At 41.9% G+C, this 24328-nt stretch overlaps 1 protein-coding gene and 1 gene segment (V, D, J or C); both read right to left on the reverse strand.

Moving 5' to 3' along the window:
• Positions 1-2864: 2864 nt before the first annotated feature.
• Positions 2865-12631, reverse strand: LOC133119557 (Ig kappa chain V region K29-213-like). The segment is given in 3 exon segments: positions 2865-2890; positions 3461-3814; positions 12433-12631. Coding segments are annotated over 3 exon segments (579 nt in total).
• Positions 12632-16802: 4171 nt separating this feature from the next.
• Positions 16803-22840, reverse strand: LOC133119558 (polymeric immunoglobulin receptor-like). Its single transcript, XM_061230062.1, has 4 exons — positions 22657-22840; positions 19970-20323; positions 18484-18837; positions 16803-16813 (listed from the first exon to the last, which is right to left on the reverse strand). The coding sequence occupies exons 1-4, from the start codon at positions 22838-22840 to the stop codon at positions 16803-16805; spliced, it is 903 nt and encodes a 300-aa protein (XP_061086046.1).
• Between the last annotated feature and the right edge of the window lie 1488 nt (positions 22841-24328).

A 24328-nucleotide genomic window follows, 5' to 3' on the forward strand; every position in this document is an offset into this window, starting at 1 on the left:
TTCCTTGGGATGAACTTCTGTCAGCAGGGAGTTTTTTTTCTTGCCACTAGTGCCCTAGGCTTGCTCTTATGGGGGTTTAGGTCAGAGTTTTTATAAATGTGTGAATATAAATGCTTTGTTGCAGTTTCTATGAGCTACCTAGAAGCAGGATTAATTTTTAAAGTGTCGGACACATCTGGAATCAAAGTTACCGCAATGGCAGACACACTCTTTCACAATCTCCTATAGCACTGGTATAAGTTAACCTGGAGTGAAAGACCAGTTGGCTTAGCTGAGTACAGTTTCTGCAGTCTAATGAGTTTGACTCTGTGACATTTCTTTATGTGTTATAGTTCAATGTATGAAATGCAATCAAGAGTATGTTCAAAAACATGTAGAAATGTATTAACACTAAAATAACATGCAATTGAAATGTTTGCCATCTTATTTATGTGTGATGGCCATTATACCAGTCTTATACCAGTAATTTTGCACATGAAGAGTAAGACTCAAAGGATGTTATAATCATGCTCAGCTCTCTAAGGTAAATACTTTACTAAAGTCCATTCTGGGTAAGGGCATTACTCTCTTTTTTCTCTAGATTATAAGACCCGGTGAACACAGGAAGGTATATGCCACTGAGTCATTCAGTCAGAAAATGCGTCCAGTTCTCTGTGCAGCATCGATAACTGAGAGCACAAGAAAGCTGTCGCTGTGCATACAGGAAGTGCTTTGGCTATTGAAGGTACAGAGAGGGCTCTGGCTGCAGGAGGCCTTGTCTTCAGAAAGCATGTTCAGTAAAACATGCAGAAGAGTACACAGATTCACAGTGACCCTGGCTTAGAAGTGGCAGATTTTGTACTGTATGCCAGACGTGCTGGTGTGGATGTGCAAAGATACATTATCTCCACATGCCTCTCTGCTGTATGTGGAGTAAATATCCCTGTAAAACTTAAAATGAGTGGTATTTATACATTAAGGTGGATTGTGATAGGAATTATGTATGTACCCTGACTGTCTGATCTATGGAAATATCAAAGAAAAAAGCATGAACAATATTTACCATTACAAATAATTCTGCATTAAACTTCATAGAAATATATCATATTTTATTTGTATAGACTATTTTACAGAGGCATTTTCATAAAGATGCTTGGCAGTGGAGCCAGAAAAAGACCACCCCCACCAACAAAAACCTTCCCAGCAGGAATAAAAACACTCAAGTAGTACATGGCTGGGCATTGGCATGAAAGGGGGGACATGGGTTGAGCTACTATACCCGGTAAAGTTAGTTAGTTGAACCGATCCTCAATCTTTGAATGTTTGCACACCACTGTATTTCATGTCTATGATATTATATGAAAAGAGGTCAGGGCAGAATTTGACCTTTCATAAAGAGTTGTGAAATGACACTACTGTCCCCAGCAGAAACTAGGCATATTAACCCTAAAATAAATGGCTCTAGAACAGAATGTATTTTTATCATCGACTCTTTCCAACCCTCAAAAACTACATTCCTTTCTAATCAGTGAATCACTGATGACACATTAGCAGTCTGATCTTGTTTTGTCGTCCTAATGTTTCACTTTTCCATCTCTGTTTAAGATCACATTACTGGCGTTTAGTAGGCTCTTTTACCCAGAGTGACTTCCACAATTCAACATGTGTACAGTTTCATATTAAATATACACTGAAGTCATTCACGTTAACAGCCTTCTCAAAGGTACAAACGCAGTACATGACCTGAATGAGACTCACCTCCTCTTCCCTAACCACTGCACTACACTGCCGCCCTAAACTGTGTAAGATTTAGCAACATTGAACGACATTTAAACCTTGTGTTGTCTTAAGGGTGAAAAATGACCAACCACTATGTTTAATAGCAAATAAAACTCCCTAACTGTTCTTTTTTCAACTTAAAATTTGATGACAAAGTTTGTGATGAGTGACAGATTGTTTCTTCATTCAAAATACATTCGGGGTTGAGTGGTTGAGTGAAAGTGGGCCATTTTTTACCCTTAGGCAAGGGGAGTATGCAGAATCTTAAGACTACACAATGTTTAAAATGTAAGCACATCATTGTACAATTTTTGAAGTTTTAATTTGTTTCTTTGAAAAAACATTTAAGAATAAGCACAGCTCCAAGAGACTCTTTTTGTTTTTAAAGGAAAATTTACAGTTTACAGCTCATATACTGTAATGTGCACCGATGTGAAGGAGGACATGTTTGATAAATTGTGATCATCCTTGTGATGAAGATGAATTTTGATGGAAAGCTTCACTCGTGGTCTTTAAACGTCACACCTGAATAAACCGTTTCTCTCTCCTCCTCCCTCTTCTTCCTCCTCACTTTGGGTTTCTTGGTGGTGAAAGTCAAAGCAGCGTAATTCATGGCTTCATCTTGATGCTAAAAGGAAACGCACTTATGATTTCAGCACATATGATTACAGTATATTCACAGGAGAAATTTTTAATTTTAGGTTTTGATGCAGCCCCTGTTTGAGTAAAATAAAAAGTAAAAATACAAAATAATTAATGCAGTGATTTTTTAAATGAGAAATGATGATGATGAGTATAATTATTATAATAATAATAATAATTATTATTATTATTAGTTTTATTATTTTCCTTTTGTAATTGTTAGGCGTGAAAATGTGTGTAAATGGGGTCAATATTACTCAATGTTACTCAAATCAAGTCAAAATCTGAGAATGGAGTTGATTTAACAGTCCATACTACTGTGCAGAGGTCCCCAAGGCAAATGTTGAACACAGGAATATCATACAGCCTGACCATACTGTGTTAGCCCCTTGTAATACAATGCAGTATGCACTAAAAACAGTTCATGGGCATGCAGTTGTACAGTGTTTAAGTATGTATGCAGCTTACGTTCTGATCTTAGCTTGGCCTTCTGAAACGGTAGATGATGACACATATCATCACAGCGCCAAAAAGAACCCCGGTCCTCAGGATGGACAGCCAGGAAAGGATGGTCACACCTCCTGGGTGAAATAGCATTAACCAATGCATATGCACTTTTTGAAGTAGGATTGCTGTAAAAACTGTATACTGGATTTAAATACTGTATATTTAAAGCTGGGCGGCACGGATGGTGCCGTGGGCAGCACTGCCACCACACAGCAAGGATGTCTTGGGTTCGAATCCCGGTTGGTCGGGGCCTCTCTGTGTGGAGTTTACATGTTCTCCCCGTGTTTGTGTGGGTTTGCTCCGGGTACTCCGGTTTCCTCCCACAGTCCAAAGACATGCAGGTCTAGCTGATGGGAGAGTCTAAATTGCCCGTAGGTATGAGTGTGTGAGTGAATGTTGTATGTGCCCTGCAACGGACTCGCGACCTGTCCAGTGTGTATTGCTGCCTTTCGCCCAATGTATGCTGGGATAGGCTCCAGCCCCCCTGCAACCCTGTTCAGGATAAGCGGGTTAGGATAATGAATGAATTAATTAATTAATATTTAAGGCTTACCCTCAACATCCAGCTTGGTCCCGTTCCCAAACAGGATCTCCCCACAGGTGGCCACAGCACAGTAGTAAGTCCCAGCATCAGAGAGGCTGAGGTTCCTCTTGGGGAAGTTGTAGACACAGCTCTGTGTGGGAGACACAGTCCCAGAGCTCCTCTGGCACTCATCACTCCTGTGTCCATGGGTGTGAATGATTCCTGGAGGGGACTCTCCTGAGCCCGGTCTGAACCAGTGCACACTGTGTTCTCCTGCACAGGTCTCAGTGTGTACTGTACACTGCAGAGTCACAGAGTCTCCTGGCTGCACTGACTCAGACTCGGGCTGCTGCAGCACTACTGTCCTGCTCTGGGACTCTGGCCCTGTCAAAAGTTAGCACTCATTACACTCAATACAGAATTGTCCTTTGGATTCCACTGTGTAAGGTTTACATATAAATGCAGTATGGCTTTGTATTATTGCAGGTTATACAGAGAGCTGAAGATGACTGCACCTATTATAATATAAAGTGCAGCATGTTTTTGCACATATGTGTGATTCAGATGCAGTTTGTGCACTAGAAATTTTACTATACTAGAAACTAAAACCATTGTATTAAATACATTTTAAAAATTATATTCAAATGTGTTGTGTTCTGAATACTCGCCAGTAGGTGGCGAGAACGCAATATGCATCGTAAATATGTAATGCGCAGAAGGAGAGTGAGAGTTGGAGAATAGATAAAATGGAGAATGAATTACCCGTGTAAATTAACCGTGTCTGCATACTACGAAGCATGGCTCTTTCTACACCTTTTTTACACCGTTTTTGCAATGCCCTGGAGAACCTGCTCTGCCTTTCGATACATGGATGAAAATGTTCAACAACTACTTGCTAGTGGTAACAACTAATACAAAGGCATGGCCGGACATTCGTAAACGTGCACTTCTTCTACACTGCCTTGGGACAGCGGGACAGAGAATCTTTTACACACTGCCTGATCAAGGTGAGACATTGGAACAGGCTGTTGCTAGAAACATACTTTATTCCACGTCGGAACATAGTGGCTGAGCGCCATGCTTTCCGAAAACGTGCACAAGCTCCACATGAATCAGCGCTACAGTACATTGCAGCTACATATGAGTTTGCATCCAACTTCGATGAAATGCTGCGTGATCAGTTAGTGGAAAACGTAAACAATCCTCGCATACGTGAGCGACTTCTTTTTGAAACAGACTTAACCTTGCAGAGAGCCATCACATTAGCTACACAGATAGAAGCTGCTAGTGAGCAAGCTAGGTTCATTGCTAGCGATCGCTCAGCGCCTGTGCAAGCTGTGTCTGCTGCAACATCTACACGCCGCAACCCGCTTTTTTCGTCTGCACCGTCTTCATTACCGTCTACCGCTCCTTCTCGTCATACATCCAGCCGAACCTGCTACCGCTACGGAACTGAAAGACATCTTGCAAATGACCCATCCTGCCCTGCTGCCTCAGCTAAGTGTAAGAACTGTAATAAGATTGGACACTTTGCCAGAGTGTGCCGTTCAACACAGACTCGCTCTGTGCGCGAAATGGACGTGCCAGAGGTTCAGATTCTTTACTTACATGATTACAATGCGTCTGATAAAATTCGATGCACAGTTAACATTAAGGCTGCAACTGCTACTACAGTGCCAGAGGAGCTGACTGTGGACTCAGGCTCCTCAGTGTCTATTCTGCCCAAATGCCTTTCCCAAAAGCACTTAAAAGGTGGAGAACTACTACCTCCAACTGCTAAGTTAGTGACCTACTCCCATGCTCCTATTCCAGGTATTGGCTGTTTACCTGTTACTGTGTTCTGGAATAATGCTACATGCAAAACATCCTTCTTCATTGTGGAGTCTGGGACTCCTCTGCTTGGCATGGACTTGATCAATGGCCTGAGTCTGTGCATTAAAGGCTCTACTGTCCAACCTGCCACCCTGATGACCTCTGCTTCTGTGATGGCCACTGCTCCTCTGTCTGCGGCCACTCTTGGCTGCGCGAAAAGGTTTGTGCATGAAGTGAAAGTATCACAGACTGTCACACCTGTACGTCAGAAATTACGTCGCTTGCCCCTATCTGTGTGGAATGCTGTGAGTAGTGAAATCCAGCGTCTGATTGAGAGAGTAGATGCTTCTCCCTGGGTCTCCCCGATAGTGGTTGCACAAAAGAAATCAGGTAATATTCAAACGTGTGTGGACCTGCGTGAGCCCAACAAGGCTGTGATTGTGGACTCCTTTCCTCTTCCACACATAGACAAAATGCTGGGCCTGCTGCACTTAGCTACAGTGTTCTCCACCATTGACTTGGTGCCTACTTCCAGTTGCCATTGCACGAGGAAAGCCGTGACATGACCGCCTTCATTACTCACAAAGGACTTTTCAGATTTTGCCGCGTCCCATATGGACTGGCCTCTGCACCCTCTGCCTTTCAGAAGATGCTGGCCACCATTCTTAAAGGCCTGCCTAACGTTGCTAATTACTTGGATGATGTGATTCTGTGGGGTCATACACCAGCCAGTCATGATGAGACACTGGAAGCTGTGCTACAACAGATTAAAGATGCCGGGCTACAACTGAATACATCAAAGTGCCACTTCAACAGGTCAAGTCTGCGTTTCCTTGGACATACAGTGACTGCTCAAGGCATTCAGCCAGACGAGGACCACATCAAGGCTGTTCTACATGCCCCAACTCCTACTGATGCAGGCAAGTTAAGGTCATTTTTGGGACTTTTATCATGGTACAACAAGTTTATTCCCAACTTTGCTACTGCTGTGGAGCCACTGCATAACTGCATTCGTCAGGACAGTGGGTCTCATTCATGAAACGTGAGCAGAACGAATTTGTGTGTAAAATGTGAGTAGAGGGAAATTTACGGGTTTTTCGCATTCATAAATATTTTAGTAGCTCCGATCTTTTTGCTACTAACAAAATCTACACCTGCTGCTGACCACGCGTAGTGCTTGTGTAAATTCAAGAATGCACATAAATAATGCTTGTCATTATTGGAAATTTACATTTTAATTCATATTGCGCTCTGTTATGTAAACAATACGCAGATGCCTTTGAAATACGTGATATGAACATGACAAACAATTAAAAATATAACACATTTAGTTAAATTAGTTGGCAATTAGCAGGTTTAAGATCCAGATTAGGTTCATGATTGTGAATTATCTATGTAAATCGACTCAATAGATTACACATTCTTTGTGATGCATTTGCTTACATAAACCAGAAAAACTTTCATTCCGTTAATGTGCAACTGATCTGTGATGCAAAGTGTATGTTGTTAAACGTTGTGGCACGGTGGCCTGGTGGGACGCATGATGCATTTATCCTGCATAATAGCGCAGTTGGCACGCGTTTGGAGGATGGAGCTGTGAGGAACGGCTGGCTCATTGGTAAGAATATAGCCTGCCTATACAGTTGCATGTGTGTTTTATATATGGACTTACCCTTCTATATCCATAGGGGATAGGGGTTACCCACTGACGCCGTGGCTTATGACCCCACTGACCAACCCGCAGACACCACAGGAGCTGGCATACAATGAGGCACACGCTGCTACTCAGGCCGTTGTGGAGCGCACAAACAGGGTCTTGAAGGCAAGATGGATCTGCCTGGACAATAAAGGTGGTACCCTTCCTTATGCACCTGGGAAGGTGTGCAAAATAATATTAGCCTGCTGTGTTCTGCACAATGTGGCCATTAAACAGGGCCTTCCCCTGCCTGAAGTCCCCAATACAGAGGAACGACTGCCTCCGGAACCAGCTCTTGGCCTCGAAATGCGGCTGCTATACAGACACGCCAGCGACTTGTAGAGCAATTTTAAGGTAAGTGTTGCTAAGACTGAATAAACTGTGCACATTTTAGGCCGACAAGCTTTGCAAAAAGTTAGTTTCATTTGTATTTTGTTTTATATTTATATACAACATCCTGTTTCAGTAGGCTACCTCAGTTCATTTTCATGTCATGCTCTTTAAAATGTATACAAATAGGCTATATTTAATTATCAGAGTAAAAGAGAGTAGCTTGTTTATCTTGTAGTAAATAAGTGTTTTCCCAGGATAAACACAGACATCACACAATACTGACAACATAACACTTTATTGTTGAGGACGCAGAAGTGCCTAGCAGATTTCCTTCAAGCTGGTGTTAATTTCCTAATGAGGGACGTGTTGATTTGGTTGACTGCTGTAAGTAGACTTTCTTGATTCCTCAGGACCTCATCCGTCAGGACAGCCTCATCCGTAAGGACAGCTCGATCACCTCTTCGGCCTCGGTACCTGGGTGCAGCAGGAGCAGCAGCAGCAGGTGGTGGAGCCACATCATGGGAGGAGCATTCGCCAGCTAGAAATATGAGACAACGTTTGTTTTTTTTTGTTTTATGTGTGGCTCTTTTTTCATTTGAAAGAAACATTCAATAAATCTTATTTGAAAAATGTTTAATTTACGTTGGCTGCAGACTGACTTATTTGGAGCTGTGTAGTATAAAACAGAGCTTTAGGCTATTAAGATTCAAATAATTTGAAGAATTGAATGTTATCCGTATCCTTTCTTGAAATGGCTCAACATTCCGACACTGATATGCATTACGCACCATTACGCACAGTATAACATTACTGGTTTCTCGTTTCCACTTCATTCAATCCGAAGAGAAACCCCCACAAATGTTCTGTTTGTTTGGTGGGACTGTACGACCTAGGTTAAACTATACTAACCACTAAGCTATCAGTGATGGTTTTCAAAATGTATTATGATACAACAATTATCACCTTACCATCTGGGTTTGATGTTGTCTCCAGTGGAGGCATGTCGGTGTCTCCGTCAGGTATAATTCCTGACAGAGAGGTTTCCCCAATAATGCCAGCGATGCGCTCGTCAGCAGGTGATATTTGTGCCTGTGAGCCTCCTCCTCCTGTGGCTGATGCATGTTTTTTTTGTGCGCTTATGCGTTTCTTTGTCTCCAGTTTCATGTCAAACCATTTACGTTTAACCTCGGATATGGTTCTATTGTCTACAGAGGCAACATTAACAGCATCTGTCACCTCCTTCCAGGCCTTCGCTTTGCCTGTCCCTGTCACAACACCACTACTAATAGAAGAAAATAAAATATTTTTTCTTCACTCCACTTCACCCAAGATGATTTCGATCTCCGCTTCGGAAAAGTTTTTTTTTTCTTTCCCTTTCCTTGTTTGCGCCATGATGACTGACAGGTCGACTGTATGCGTCTACACCTCCTTATATGGTAATCATTGTCTATTCATGGGCGGGGATTCATGCTAATTGCTGATTACCGGGAGCGCGCTTTCACTTTCCGATTGGATTGGCATTCATGATCATACACACGTGTTTACGATCAGATCTGAGTTTCCCGCGGCGTTCACAAATCCGGAGTAGGTTTTTAGTAGCGTGGACGTTTACTACTTGATTTACTAACGTTTCATGAATGAGACCCAGTGAGTTTAGCTGGTCAGAGGATGCACAGCGCAGCTTCCAGACTGTTCAACCCTGACCTCCCTACTATTGTCTCCACTGATGCCTCTGACTACGGCCTTGGTGCTGTTCCCCGTCAGATCCAGTCTGACCACACTGAGCGCACTGTTGCATTTGCTTCCAGGACTCTGACTCCTGCTGAACGCAAATACTCAACAGTTGAGAAAGAAGCCCTTGGATGCGTTTGGGCTGTAGAGAAATGGAGAACCTACTTGTGGGGACGGCGATTTACCCTGTGTACAGGTCACCAGGCACTGACCGCTCTCCTGACTACCAAAGGAGCTGACTGTGCTGGCATGCGTATTGCACGCTGGGCAGCACGCCTGCTGTGCTTCTGTTATGATGTTGCATACCTGCCTGGTTCAAAGAACAATACTGCTGACTGCCTCTCCCGTCTGCCTCTGCCTGCTGCTGCTGATGAACCAGAGGCTGAACCTGAGTTTGTGGCCATGCTGTCGGCTGATCACCTGTCTGCTGTCTCCACTGGTGAGTTTGCTGCTGCGTCTACCTCCTGCCCTGAGCTCTGTGGGTTGCGTGTACAGATTGCTGATGGTTGGCCTCCCTCTCCTGCTGCTTTAAGTTCAATCATACGTCCATACTACAAGCTCCGCCATGAACTGTCTGTGCAAAATGACTACACTTCCGAGGCTTACGGCTCATTGCTCCTGTCACCCTGCGTCACACCCTGGTGGGCCTGGCTCACGAAGGCCACCAAGGTATTGTGAGAACCAAGCAACGCCTCCGTGAAATCTACTGGTGGCCAGGTATGGATGAATTTGTCGACACTCAGATTAAGAACTGCTATCTATGTCAGTCTTCAGATAAGTCTGCTGCGCCCTCTGCTGCACCATTACAACCAGTACATTTTCCAGCAGAGCTGTGGGGGAAGCTAGGCGTTGACGTGGTTGGTCCGTTTGAGACTGCTACTCCGGACTGCCGTTTTGCCCTCACACTGACTGACTACCACACCAAGTAGCCTGAGGTTGCTTTGACGCCTTCTGCGACCTCAGCCAACATCATTACTTTTCTGGCTTCAGTGTTCAGGGTAACCCGAGAACCATTGTATCAGACAATGGGCCTCAATTCCCATCTAAACAGTTTGCTGCATTCTTGAAAGAGCGTGACATTAAGCACATACGTACAGCAGTTTACCACCCTGCAGCAAACGGAGCAGTTGAACGCTTTCACCGTGTCCTGAGAGCATCCATACAGTCCGCTATCCTACAACAGAAGCCATGGAAAGCTACAGTTACAGACTCCTTACAGGTGTACCGTGCCACTCCACATGCAACCACTGGACTCTCTCCATTTGAGTTACTGCATGGAAGAAAAATGCGCACACACCTCCATGTCCTTGCCCCACCACTGACAAGCATTGATACGGATGTGCTTCGTCAGAGAGTATCATCCCGACAAGCTAAAATGAAGTCATACACTGACTCCCGTCGTGGAGCACACAGTACAGTTTTCAAAGAAGGGGACAGAGTGCGTGTCCGGAAGCCCTTTCATGTTCCAAAGGCGCATCCACGCTACTCCAAGCCACTGGTGATAAGGAGGCAAGTTGGTCAGAGCACTTTTCTTCTGTCAGATGGTAGGAAATGGCATGCATCACGGCTGGCTAGATACCATGCTTCTGCTTCACCTGAGACGTTTGCTCGCTCTCCACACGATGCAGTGAGTGACGACTCCACAGTTTCCGAGTCTGACCTCCCGGGGGCCATGGACTCTCATACGGCCCCTGCTCGTGTCAGATGGCCTCCGAGCTGGCTTGAGGACGATGTGACTTCAGCACACACTTACACACCTAAACGTTCATATAGCCTGTTCGAATGTTCCTTGGCTATGGATATCATTCTATATATACCGATACAAATTCTGAGGCTTATGATATGGATACTACTGAGCCTTCTGCTGTTGTTTTACCACTATTTTCAGTCTTGTTATGATACTGAAGAGAGTTCTATTTCATGCTCTATTTTCTACTTCTTGATATTCCTAGTAATAACTGGTTGATACTTTGAAACAGGGTGGCCTGTAGCGTAGTGGTTAAGATAAATGACTGGGACACGCAAGGACGGTGGTACTAATCCCGGTGTTGTCACAATAAAATCCGCACAGCCGTTGGGCCCTTGAGCAAGGCCCTTAACCCTGCATTGCTCCAGGGGAGGATTGTCTCCGGCTTAGTCTAATCAACTGTACGTCGCTCTGGATAAGAGCGTCTGCCAAATGCCAATAATGTAAAAAAACATGCATGTGAAATGTTTAAAACAAAAGGTCATGCATTTTGCTATGTATTACTACTAATATTCTGAGTGCTAAGGTTATGCACTATTCTCTCCTAATCATTCTTATTGCTGTTGATATACACTGTTGTTAACCCCATGCTAGTTACTGGTAATATTGTTTACGTAAGGGGGGAATGTTGTGTTCTGAATACTCGCCAGTAGGTGGCGAGAACGCAATATGCATAGTAAATATGTAATGTCCAGAAGGAGAGTGAGAGTTGGAGAAGAGATAAAATGGAGAATGAATTACCCATGTGAATTAACCGTGTCTGTTTATTCATTCATTTATGTATCTACAGTAGCCTAACTTTAGTTCAGTCTTTACACATGCAAACATAACAAAATTAAGCAATTAATTTTTAATGCTTCAATGTTTTCCACTAGAGCAGAAATGGTTAATATCTCTACAAAAGATGACAGGGACACACTGCAACTTAATAAGATAAACAAGAAAGAAATGCAATTTCTACAATCAGTTTTGAATGCTTTCTTTTTTTATTTAAAAAATGTAAAAATTTCTAATTTTCTCAAACTTCTTTGTAATATACATCATGCAAATCATCATACATCATTATTCAATGTACATCACAAAATAAGAGTAATCAGTCGTCCAATTATATTTTAGTCACAATAATTAATCCCACAAATCTTCAACATCTTCATCACTAGGGCAATTTCAGTGAATGCATATTGAGTGATTGATTTCATGTGCAAAGAAACAAACGGCTGCAGCTGATGCAGCAGCAAAGAACAATGTGGAGAACCAACCGGAAATACGAGCGGACTCGACTAGATTTTATATTTATATATTAATTTCATATTTTCTCATTGTGACGTTTCATGGATTTATTGCTGAACGATAACATGTCAATCCTCAAAATGGACAGGCTACACCAGCAGAAGAAGTATTAAGTCTAAAAAAAGTCTATTCAAGTGCTCACTGACTATATACACGTAGCCTTTATGATGTTCAGCAAATGGCAGCTCTGCTTTTGGTGAAAGCATCACCCTAAAGAGTTCATACTGTAAAAATCTATTTTATGGCAAGACTTCAAAGTGTTTTTGTCAGATTAATTGAATCAATACTTAAATATAGGAAAAAAGAAGCATAACTTCATTTTATAATGTAGAATGACAAATTAAAATTTCAACAAGTTAGGCTATGGAAAAATAAAATATGTTTAATACTTACCCGTCACCATTAAGGTACTTCCATTTCCAAAGCTGATCTCATTGAAGAGGTGAATAAAAGCGCAGTAGTATGTTGCTGAATCTGATGGCTCTACATTTGAGACAGTCAGGTTAAAGGTTCCCTTTGCTTTCTCAGCTCTGAGACGTGTACTGTTTTTAAACTCATTGAAAAACACAGCATCTGATTGATAGTTCACCATCTTTGCGACATCCTGAGGCTTCTGTCCAAGTGGATGCTTTATCCATCTGATCGTGGCCGCTCCTTCCATATCAGAAAAGAAACACGGGAGAGTCACGGTGTCTCCAAGCTGAGCTGTCACCACAGCGTTGGGCTGAACTGCACTCTGCCCAAGCAGACCACCTGGAATCCAACAGAAAGCAATATTTCAACTTCACTGACAATGGGGGAAAAAACTAAGCAAAAACACCCACCATTCTCTGTGTACTCTCTGTACACTACTTAAAATGATTGTAAAATGATTTTGGTTAATAAGTCAGAAACAAGTAAACACTTACAGAGTTTGCTGAAAAACACAAGAATAACACAGAGGGCTGCCATCGCTGTATCTGAGCTCTTCTGTCCTTGAGTCTCTCCTCTGGTTGAGACCCTGTTGTACCCTGCACTGTAAAACTCAAAGTGTACAGAGTAGGAGGACTTGAGCTGATCATTTTCCAGTAGGAGGTCACAAGTCAGGGGCAGATATAATTGGCTGTTCAAACAGGTAATGTTTTGGGTGACAAAGTTCTGCGTACAAACACTCTCAGTGCAACAAGAGAAAATGTTATTTCCAGTTTGATTATTGTGATTATTTGTGAAAATACACAGTTAATACTTTACGATAATACTATGAATTAAAATGAACATGGTAATGAGAGTGGCTGTTGGTTCAGCCTTTTAACTGTAAAAAGGGCATCATCAGCTCCAGTGTGGTCTCCCTGTGCTGCACATAGATTTTGACTGGATTAGAGGAGGGAGAAGTGTATCTTTCACTGAACCAACAGCTCCACATCCACCAAAGCTGGGCTTCCTCAGACAGCTCATATGAGCCCTGATCAGACATAACCTGTGTGTATGTGTGTGTGTTTGTGTGTGTGTGTGTGTGTGTGTGCACGTTTGTGCATGTGTGTGTGTGTGTGTGTGTGGGCACATTTGTGCATGTGTGTGTATGTGTGTGTGTGTGGGCACGTTTTTGCATGTGTGTGTGTGTGTGTGTGTGTGTGTGTGTGTGTGCACATTTGTGCATGTGTTTGTGTGTGTGTGTGTGTTTGTGTGTGCACGTTTGTGCGCGTGTGTGTGTATGTGTGTGGGTGTGCACATTTGTGCATATGTGTTTGTGTGTGTGTGTGTGTGTGTGTCATGCAGCGCTATGGACACGTGGCACAGATGAGGCAAGAGGTAGTGGCACTTATGATGACGACTATATGTTTAGAACAGCATTCCATGTGTATTTTCCTCGTTATGGATGTGATGCTTTGACTTGTGGTAGAACCTATGCACTTTTAAGTCGCTTTGGATTAAAAGCGTCTGCCAAATGACAAAAATGTAAAATGTAAAATGTAGTGCGGTAGTTTACAAAAGTGGAAGCAGAGCCAGCGTGCTGTCATGCCCATGAGTCTGTTAGGCTTCTCTGTCTGTGAGGGGGAGGCAAGTTCTGAAACTGAGTTCAAGAACTGCCTCTCTGGGAGGCAAACTGGTATTATCTAATACCTCTTTCACACTAAAGCAATGAATGAGGAACCTGTTATTGCTGTGAATGAGGAAACCTTTCTCATTTGACCTGGGAGCATAACCCTAGTCATGACCTGAGATTGGTGGGACATGTGGGACATGGGTTGGGCTACTATACTCGGTAAAGTTAGTTAGTTGAACCGATCCTCAATCTTGAAACAGTGTGTTTTTAGTCTGCGTCGAAATATGGGGAGGGATTGAGAGAGAGAGAGAGAGAGAGAGAAAGAGAGAGAGAGAGAGAGAGAGAGAGAGAGAGAGAGAGAGAGAGAGAGAGAGAGCCAAGCATTCTTCCAACAAGCAGGTCTCAGGATGTTATGAAGTTAGAAACCTGAAGGATGCACACAAGCTTAAAACAGCATAATCAGACCAAAATAGTGTCATTCTGAAAAGTTTTACATTGCACACATTTTAGAAGAAAACATGTGAATGATGATGAATACAGAATATTACAGTTAAAAGCCCTCTTTAATTATAGAGGGCAATCCCAATCTTTTGTCACTAGAATTTAAGCACAATTTATGCAGGAACATATTTTTCATTATTTATATTTTGAAATGTAGTTTTTGCAGTGTTTTAAAGCCGTTCTTTTCTAGACAGTTGAAAAATGGAAAGGTGGTCTGAGGCATGAGGGGGGAGTGTCAGTGTGATTTCAGTGCTGAGAGAGGAAGGTGTGAACACAGCTCTCTACTGCAGGTCAGTCTTCCTGTGTAGCTGTGGTCTGAGTAAAGCTGAATAGATAAGGCTGTGGGTGGAAAATAAGTGAACCTCCCCTGTCACCACAACAGAACAGTCTGAAACAGACAAACGCATTGTGCTACTGATGAAAAAGAGAGCTGTCTGTAAAAGATTTCTGTCAGTTTCTATGAGCTTTTTAGAAACAAGTTAATTTTTGCCTACAAACTTACCCCAATGGCTGACACACTCTTTCTTGATAGCATAGTCTCTTATAACTGCTTGTGCTGGAGTTTTCTCTCCAGATCATCCTAAAAACCACAAAAATGTACTTCGTATTTTTGGCAGATTTTCTGAAAATAATTTGAATTTAGGTCAAGAGAAGACAGTCAGCAGAAGGACTGAGGAGGATGGGCTCCCCCTTCAGTCTGGATCCATCCAAGCAACCAGAATCAAGTTCCTTGGGATGAACTTCTGTCACCAGGGAGTTTTTTTCTTGCCACTGGTGCCCTAGGTTTGCTCTCATGCGGGTTTAGGTCAGAGTTTTTTAAATGTGTGAATTTAAACATTTTGTTGCAGTTTCTATGAGCTAGCTAGAAGCAGGATTTATTTTTAAAGTGTCGGACACATCTGGAATCCAAGTTACCCCAATGGCAGACACACTCTTTCACAATCTCGCAAAGCACTGGTAGAAGTTAACCTGGAGTGAAAGACCAATTGGCTTAGCTGAGTACAGAATGTGCTTGTTTATTCAGTCTAATGAGTTTGACTCTGTGACAGTTCTTTATGTGTTATAGTTCAATCTATGAAATGCAATCAAGAGTATGTTCAAAAACATGGAGAAATGTATTAACACTAGAATAACATGCAATTTAAATGTTTTCCATCTTATTTATGTGTGATGGCCATTATACCAGTCTTATACCAGTAATTTTGCACATGTAGAGTAAGAGTCAAAGGATGTTATAATCATGCTCAGCTCTCTAAAGTAAATACTTTACTAAAGTCCATTCTGGGTCAGGGCATTACTCTCTCCTTGTTCTCTAGATTATAAGCCCCTGTGAACACAGGGAGGTATCTGCCACTGAGTCATTCAGTCAGAAAATGTGTCCAGTTCTCCTAGAACACACTGCACAGCATCGATAACTGACAACACAAGAAAGCTGTCGCTGTGCTTTGGCGATTGAAGGTACAGAGAGGGCTCTGGCTGCAGGAGGCTTTAACTTCAGAAAGCATTAAACAAATATCAAACAAAAAAGCATGAACAATATTGAGCATAACAAATAATTATCCATTGAACTTCATAGAAATATATCATATTTTATTTCTAGAGAGTATTTTACAGAGGCATTTTCCTAAAGATGCTTTCCAGTGGAGCCAGAAAAGGCCTTCTCAAAGGTACAAACGCAGTACATGACCTGAATGAGAGTCAGCTCCTCTTCCCTAATCACTGCAATACACTGCCACCCTTAACTGTGTCAGATTTAGCAACATTGAACGACATTTAAACCTTGTGTTTTCTTTAGGGTGAAAAAAATTTGTGATGAGTGACAAATTGTTTCTTCATGCAAAATACATTTGGGGTTGAGGGGTTGAGTGAAAGTGGGCCATTTTTGCCTTAGGACAAGGGGAGTATGCAGAATCTAAAGACTGCACTCGGGTTAAAATGCAAGCACATCAGTGTACAATTTTTGAAGTTTTCATTTGTTTATTTGAAAAAACATTTAAGAATAAGCACCACTCCAAGAGACTCTTTTAGTTTTTTATGGCAAATTTACAGTTTACAGATACTGCGAAGGAGGACATAAATTGTGATCATTCTTGTGACGAAGATTAATTTTGATGGAAAGCTTCACTCGTGGTCTTTAAATCTCACACCTGAATAAACCGTTTCTCTCTCTTCCTCCCTCTTCTTCCTCCTCACTTTGGGTTTCTTGGTGGTGAAAGTCAAAGCAGCGTAATTCATCGCTTCATCTTGATGCTAAAAGGAAACATGAGACACATACAGTTACTCCTCATTCCGATGATCATTTTACCAGGATATTCAACACAGAAATTGCTTTAGTTTATTAAAAATATGAAATATAATATTTGTACCTGTTCGCCCGACAAGGACACTTGGTTGTTTGATGCAGCCCCTGTTTGAGTAAAATTATTAATTAATTTATTAATTATTCATTTTAATCTATATTTAACCAGGACAGGCTCATTGAGATTAAGAATCACTTTTTTCAAGAGCAACCAGGTCAAAATAGGCAGCAGCCAGTCAAAAGTTACTGAAACATATGCTACAACAAATTACAATACATGACAACAAATTACAAATAAATATAAACCACTAGAGTCGGAAAATAATTGTTCAAAAAATGCAACTACTTTAATGATGTATAATTAAATATGTAAGAAATATTTCCTCTTCTTTTTATTATTATTATTATTATTATTTTTATTATTATTATTATTATTATTATTATTATTATTATTATTATTATTATTATTATTATAGGGCTGGCCTGTAGCATAGTGGTTAAGGTACATGACTAGGACACGCAAGGTCGGTGGTTCGATCCCCGGTGTAGCCACAATAAGATCCTCACAGCCTTTGGGCCCTTGAGCAAGGCCCTTAACCCTGCATTGATCCAGGGGAGGATTGTCTCCTGCTTAGTCTAATCAACTGTACGTCGCTCTGGATAAGAGCGTCAGCCAAATGCAATTCATGTAATGCAATTATTATTTTAACTTACAGTAAGAACAGTTTGTTTTCATATTGAGCATCATCTTCACCACAGTAGGGAGAAAAACTTTTTGGTGGTCAGAATATTCTGCACTGTCTTCATACCTTTCGCTCAAGAGCCATTTTATTTTCACAATGAGGGACTGTCACATCACAGCTGCCTCACATATCAAGTGGCTATACTTTAGTTCATGCCAGCTGGTATATATTGGGGCCCATATCAGAAGCTGAAGTTTCATAAATTCAAGTGAGATTTGGCTTTTACATTACATGTGATACTGTATGACTAGATGTGCACATACCTACAGCACAAGTAGTGTGAGACAGTAATCTGTACCGATGGAGTAGCTTTACTTGTTGTTTTGCAGAACTGTACAGAGGCTGCATATGAATATTTCTGCATGCTATTCACAAAATGACCTGACAATATTGTACTTAATTTTGTTAAACTATTTTACACAAACACTTAACATACTGTATTTTCTAAATTCTCTCTTATTGAGTATTTGTAATATTGTCTATGCATCATACTTTTTCATGCAACACAAATTTCATTGTGTATAAGATGTAAAATAATACATATTACATGTACCACACATTGATACCTTGGTCTCTTACCTTTGCTGTTCTCACAGTTTTTTCTCCTGCTCAGAGCGAGGACAATATGTAGGATCACACTCAACGCCAAAGCTCCCGCCAAGCAATAAAGGAACGCTTCATTTCCTGACGCTTTAGAGGCAAAATTCTATTTTAGAATTCTTCACAAGTAGCATTAACCTTTAAAGATTGGAGATCACAAATACGAGATTAGAATGTCCTGAAATGAACATTGTAATGTACAGTAGTTGCACAATAACTCCTTTGTCTTCAATGTCTTTTAAAAACAAAATTTCACAATGTGCCTGTTTTGTTCCTACCCTTGAAGTCCAGCTTGGTCCCGTTCCCAAACAGGATCTCCCCACAGGTGGCCACAGCACAGTAGTAAGTCCCAGCATCAGAGAGGCTGAGGTTCCTCTTGGGGAAGTTGTAGACACAGCTCTGTGTGGGAGACACAGTCCCAGAGCTCCTCTGGCACTCATCACTCCTGTGTCCATGGGTGTGAATGATTCCTGGAGGGGACTCTCCTGAGCCCGGTCTGAACCAGTGCACACTGTGTTCTCCTGCACAGGTCTCAGTGTGTACTGTACACTGCAGAGTCACAGAGTCTCCTGGCTGCACTGACTCAGACTCGGGCTGCTGCAGCACTACTGTCCTGCTCTGGGACTCTGGCCCTGTCAAAAGTTAGCACTCATTACACTCAATACAGAATTGTCCTTTGGATTCCACTGTATAAGGTTTACATATAAATGCGGTATGGCTTTGTATTATTGTAGGTTATACAGAGAGCTGAAGATGACTCCACTGATTATAATATAAAGTGCAGCATGTTTTTGCACATATGTGTGATTCAGCTGCAGTTGGTGCACTAGCAATGTTGTGTTAAAACGATTATTGATTAACTCAACGACATGTATTTTATTATACTAGAAATTAAAACCATTGTACTTTTAAAAATTCTTTTCAAATGAAGCAATTCATTTTTAATGCTTCAATGTTTTCAACGAGAGCAGAAATGCTTAATATCTCTAAAAAAGAGATACACTGCACACACTGAAACTTAATAAGAAATAAATGCAATTTCTTCAATCAGTTTTGAATGCTTTATTTTTGAATGCATTTTGAGTGATTGATTTCATGTTTCTAAGAAACAATGGGCTACAGCTGATGCACCAGCAAAGAACAATGTTGAGAACCAACAGGACCCGACCGGACCCGGGTAGATTTTATATTTTTACTTTTTTATTTTTATTTTTTCATATTTTCTCATTGTGACGTGTCATGGATTCATAGCTGAACGATAGATGAGTATTTGAATATTCCAAATCTGCGCTTATCTCATTTTCTACCAAAATTGAATGAAACACAGTGTTTTTAAGTATTCTGTAAAACTGAGAACTGCACGATGTTACCCCCTTGGTCTCACATTAATAACCACACATTACAACAGTGGTATGCAGAAGAGCATCTCTGAACACACAACCTGTTAATCCTCTAAATGGACAGGCTGCACCAGCAGAAGACATATTAAGTCTAAAAAAAGTCTAGTCAAGTGCTCACTGAGTATATACAGGTAGCCTTTATGATGTACAGCAAATGGCAGCTCTGCTTTTGGCGAAAGCATCACCATAAACAGTTCATATTGTAAATATACATTTTATGGCAAGGGACTTCAGAGTGTTTTTGTCAGATGAATTGAATCAGTACTTAATTTTCCTAAAAGTATTAGAAAAAAGAAGCATAGTTTCAATTTATAACGTAGAATTTAGACAAGTTAAGCTATGGAAAAATAAAATTTATACTTACCCATCACCATTAACGTACTTCCATCTCCAAAGCTGATCTCATCCAACACCATAAAAGTGCAGTAGTATGTTGCTGAATCTGATTGCTCTACATGTGAGACAGTCAGGTTAAAGGTTCCCTTTCCTTTCTTAGCTCTGAGACGTGTACTGTTTTTAAACTCATTCAAAAACACAGCATCTGATTGATAGTTCACCATCTTTGCGACAGGCTGAGGCTTCTGTCCAAGTGGTTGCTTTATCCAGCTGACTGTAGGCACTCCATTATCCGGATAGAAACATGGGAGAGTCACGGTGTCTCCAAGCTGAGCTGTCACCAGTGCGTTAGGCTGAATTACACTCTGCCCAAGCAGACCACCTGGAATACAACAGAAAGCAATAATTCAACTTCACTGACAATGGGGGGAAAAGACAAAGCAAAAACACCCACCATTCTCTGTGAACTCTCCGTACACTACTTAAAATGATTGTAAAATGATTTTGGTCAATAAGTCAGAAACAAGTAAACACTTACGCAGTTTGCTGAAAAACACAAGAATAACACAGAGGGCTGCCATCGCTGTATCTGAGCTCTTCTGTCCTTGAGTCTCTCCTCTGGTTGAGACCCTGTTGTACCCTGCACTGTAAAACTCAAAGTGTACAGAGTAGGAGGACTTGAGCTGATCATTTTCCAGTGGGAGGTCACAAGTCAGGGGGAGATATTATTGGCTGTTCAAACAGGTAATTTATTGGGTGATAAAATTCCGCACGCGAACACTTTCAGTGCAACAAGAGAAAATGCTATTTCCAGTTTGATAAGAGGTATGTGTTATTTACATACTGGAGTCGTGTGGAAGTCTGAAAAAAAACACACTGAACCTCAAAATTTTACCCAGAGTGACTTACACAATTCTACATGTGTACAGTTTCATATTAAATATACACTGAAGTCATTCAAGTTAACCTTGTTAGCCTTCTCAAAGGTACAAATGCAGTACATGACCTGAATGAGGCTCACCTCCTTTGACCCTAAGGACAAGGGGAGTATGCAGAATCTTAAGACTACACAATGCTTAAAATGCAAGTACATCAGTGTACAATTTTTGAAGTTTTTATTTGTTTATTTGAAAAAGCATTTAAGAATAAGCACCGCTCCAAGAGACTCTTTTAGTTTTTTATGGCAAATTTACCGTTTACAGATACTGTGAAGGAGGACATCAAAAAAAAAAAGGGGCACCATCAGCTCCACTGTGTTCTCCCTGTGCTGCACATAGATTTTTACTGGATTAGAGGAGGGAGAAGTGTGTCTTTCACTGAACCAACAGCTCCACATCCACCAAAGCTGGGCTTCCTCAGACAGCTCATATGAGCCCTGATCAGACATAACCTGTGTGTATGAGTGTGTGTGTGTGTGTGTGTGTGTGTGTGTGAGAGTGTGTGTGAGTGTGTGTGTATGTGTGTATGTATGTGTGTGTGTGTGTGTGTGTGTGTGTGCGTGTGTAAATATGTGTGTGTGTATGTGTGTGTGTGTGTGTGTGTGCACATTTGTGCATGTGTGTGTATGCGTGTGTGTCCACGTTTGTGCGTGAGTGTATATGTGTGTGTGCACACATTTGTGCATGTGTTTGTGTATATGTGTGTATGTGTTTGTGTGTGTGTGCACATTTGTGCATGTATGTGTGTGTGTGTGTGTGTGTGCGTGTGCACGTTTGTGCTTGTGTGTGTGTATATGTGTGTGTATATGTATGAGTTTGCACGTTTGTGCACATGTATGTGTGTGTGTAAATATATGCGTGTGTGTGTGTGTGTAAGTCTATGTGTGGGTGTGTATGTGTGTGTGTGTGTATATGTAGACATGTGCACGTTTATCCATGTGTTTGTGCATGTGTGTGTGCGTGTGTGTGTGTGTGCACGTTTGTGCATGTGTGCGTATATGTGTGTTTCATGTTTGTGCAGGTGTGTGTATATGTGCATGTGTGCACATTTGTGCATGTGTTCGTGTGTATGTGTGTATGTGTGTGTGTGTGTGCACATTTGTGCATGTGTGTGTGTGTGTGTGTGTGTGTGTGTGTGTGTGTTTGTATGTCATGCAGCACTATGGACACGTGGCACAGATGAGGGAAGAGGTTGTGCGGTTGTAGTGGGAAAAAACTGTTTCATTTTACAACAAAGGTAAAAAGTGGAAACAGTTGTGGTAGAAAGGTATACAGAGAGGTGTGCTGCATGGTGGAAGCAGAGCCAGCGTGCTGTCATGCCCATGAGTCTGTTAGGCTTCTCTGTCTGTGAGGGGGAGGCAAGTTCTGAAACTGAGTTCAAGAACTGCCTCTCTGGGAGGCAAACTGGTATTATCTAATACCTCTTTCGCACTAAAGCAATGAATGAGGAACCTGTGTTTGCCATCGCTGTGAATGAGGAAACCTGTGTCATTTGACCTGGGAGCACAACCCTAGTCATGACCTGAGATTTATGTGGGTGCATAAGGCACATGACTGGGCTTTGGCATGAAAGGGGGGACATGGGTTGGGCTACTATACTCAGTAAAGTTAGTAAGTTGAACCAATCCTCAATCTTCTCGTGTTTAACTTGGGCAGAAATGATGTTCTGATGCCTAAAAATAATTTCTTCAGCAGTGACATGTACAGTTAAGATGAGCCCCAGTGCCCATGGGCCCTCCCAAACCAGGGGCCCAAGTGCCCATTGGCCCTCCCATACCAGGGGCCCCAGTGCCCATGGCCCCTCCCAAACCAGGGGCCCAGGTGTTTATACCCCTGCCCAAACCAGGGGCCCTGGTGCTTTTGGTCCCTCCCAAACCAGTGGCTCCAGTGCTTATGGCCCGTCCCAAACCAGGCGCTCCAGTGCCCATGGCCCCTCCAAAACCAGGGGCCCCAGTGCCCATGGCCCCTCCCAAACCAGGGGCCCTGGTTGCGCTGCACCTATATCACCTCCACTGGACATGTATGAAAGTACACTTTGGGCTCCTGGGTGAATGGTAAGGACCCCATTCTTTCCCAAGAACACAAGAGTTTAAAAGGGACAAACGCATGTTTCGGTACCTCATGTGATCCCTGGGTTTTGTGTCTGAAAGTGGGCTGTCCCGGCTTGAGGAGCAGGGTGCTGAGGTTTCTCCTGGTCCTGCAGGCACTATCCGTGGTTCTGAATGTCCCTGCTGTGGAAAGGAAGAGGAGGAAGCCATATGTGTTTTTGGCACCTCCTTAATCAGATGCCTTTGAAAAACCTACTCATTTAAATAAAGAGTTTGATATGAAATATTGATTCTGTCTCACGGTTGATGGCCAAGGACAAAAAAGGCCTTGCAGAGCATGTTGTCCCTAGTAGACCTACCTGCTGGAACAGGAAGTGAGGTTTGAATTTTATAGCAGCGTAAAGTTGATAACAGTTTTGATCCTATTCACTAGAAAGGATCATGCAGGATGTCATGAGAGGATTGCAGGTTCCACTTTTCAAATTCTGAAAGACAAAACAAGGGTCAGGACAACCCTATTACAATTGAAATTCCATTTCAATGAACCTTGGAATGAACACTGGCATTGAATCTACACACAGCTGGCACTTTATTCAGCATTTTAGACTTAGTTTTTAGACTTAAGTCTTCTGCTGCTGTAGCCTGTCCACTTAGAGTGATGATGTGTTGTGCAGTCAGAGATGCTCTTCTGCATGCCACTATTGTAATGTGTGGTGACTTTTCTGGCCTTTCTCCACTGACCTCTCTCATTAACAATGTGTAAGTTTCAGCCCGCAGAACTGCTGCTCACTGGATGTTTTTTGCACCATTCAATGCATGCTTTTATGCATTTAGTTGCTGCCACATGATTGGCTGATTAAATATTTGCATTAACACGCTGGTTTACAGGTCTACCTAAAGTGATCCCTGTGTGTATGGAAAAAACATTGCTCAGGCTGTAATTTTACACTGAAACCAGGGTGAGGTGTCAGTAGTTTCATGATTTTGTAATCATAATTGAAAAGTGTAGCATTTTCTGAACAAGCATAACCAATGAAACATAAATAACTTCATAAATTCTACCCATAATGCAGTTTGTCCATGACAAAGCACGTGTGTCATCATCAGAGGCCCGAGGGTGTGACACTTGAAGACCTATCCCCCACCCCCTCAAAACCAAACAAAATGAAACAATGCAACAAAAAATAAAGAGAGGAAGAGAGAAAGAGAGAGAGCAGAAAGAAGAGCGAGAATGAGAGATAGAGAGAGGTGCATGCTATGGAAACCACAAAGGCGGAGCACAAGGGTTTTGTTTTAGGTCAAAGGCCAAAGAGACCAAACCGCAGAGCCCAGCATTTGTCCAGCAAGCAGGTGCTGGACGAATTGGATGTTATGAAGTTAGAAACAGGGATGAACTGCACA

The sequence above is a fragment of the Conger conger genome, unplaced genomic scaffold (genome assembly GCF_963514075.1).
Source record: "Conger conger unplaced genomic scaffold, fConCon1.1 SCAFFOLD_66, whole genome shotgun sequence".
Classification (NCBI taxonomy): domain Eukaryota; kingdom Metazoa; phylum Chordata; class Actinopteri; order Anguilliformes; family Congridae; genus Conger; species Conger conger.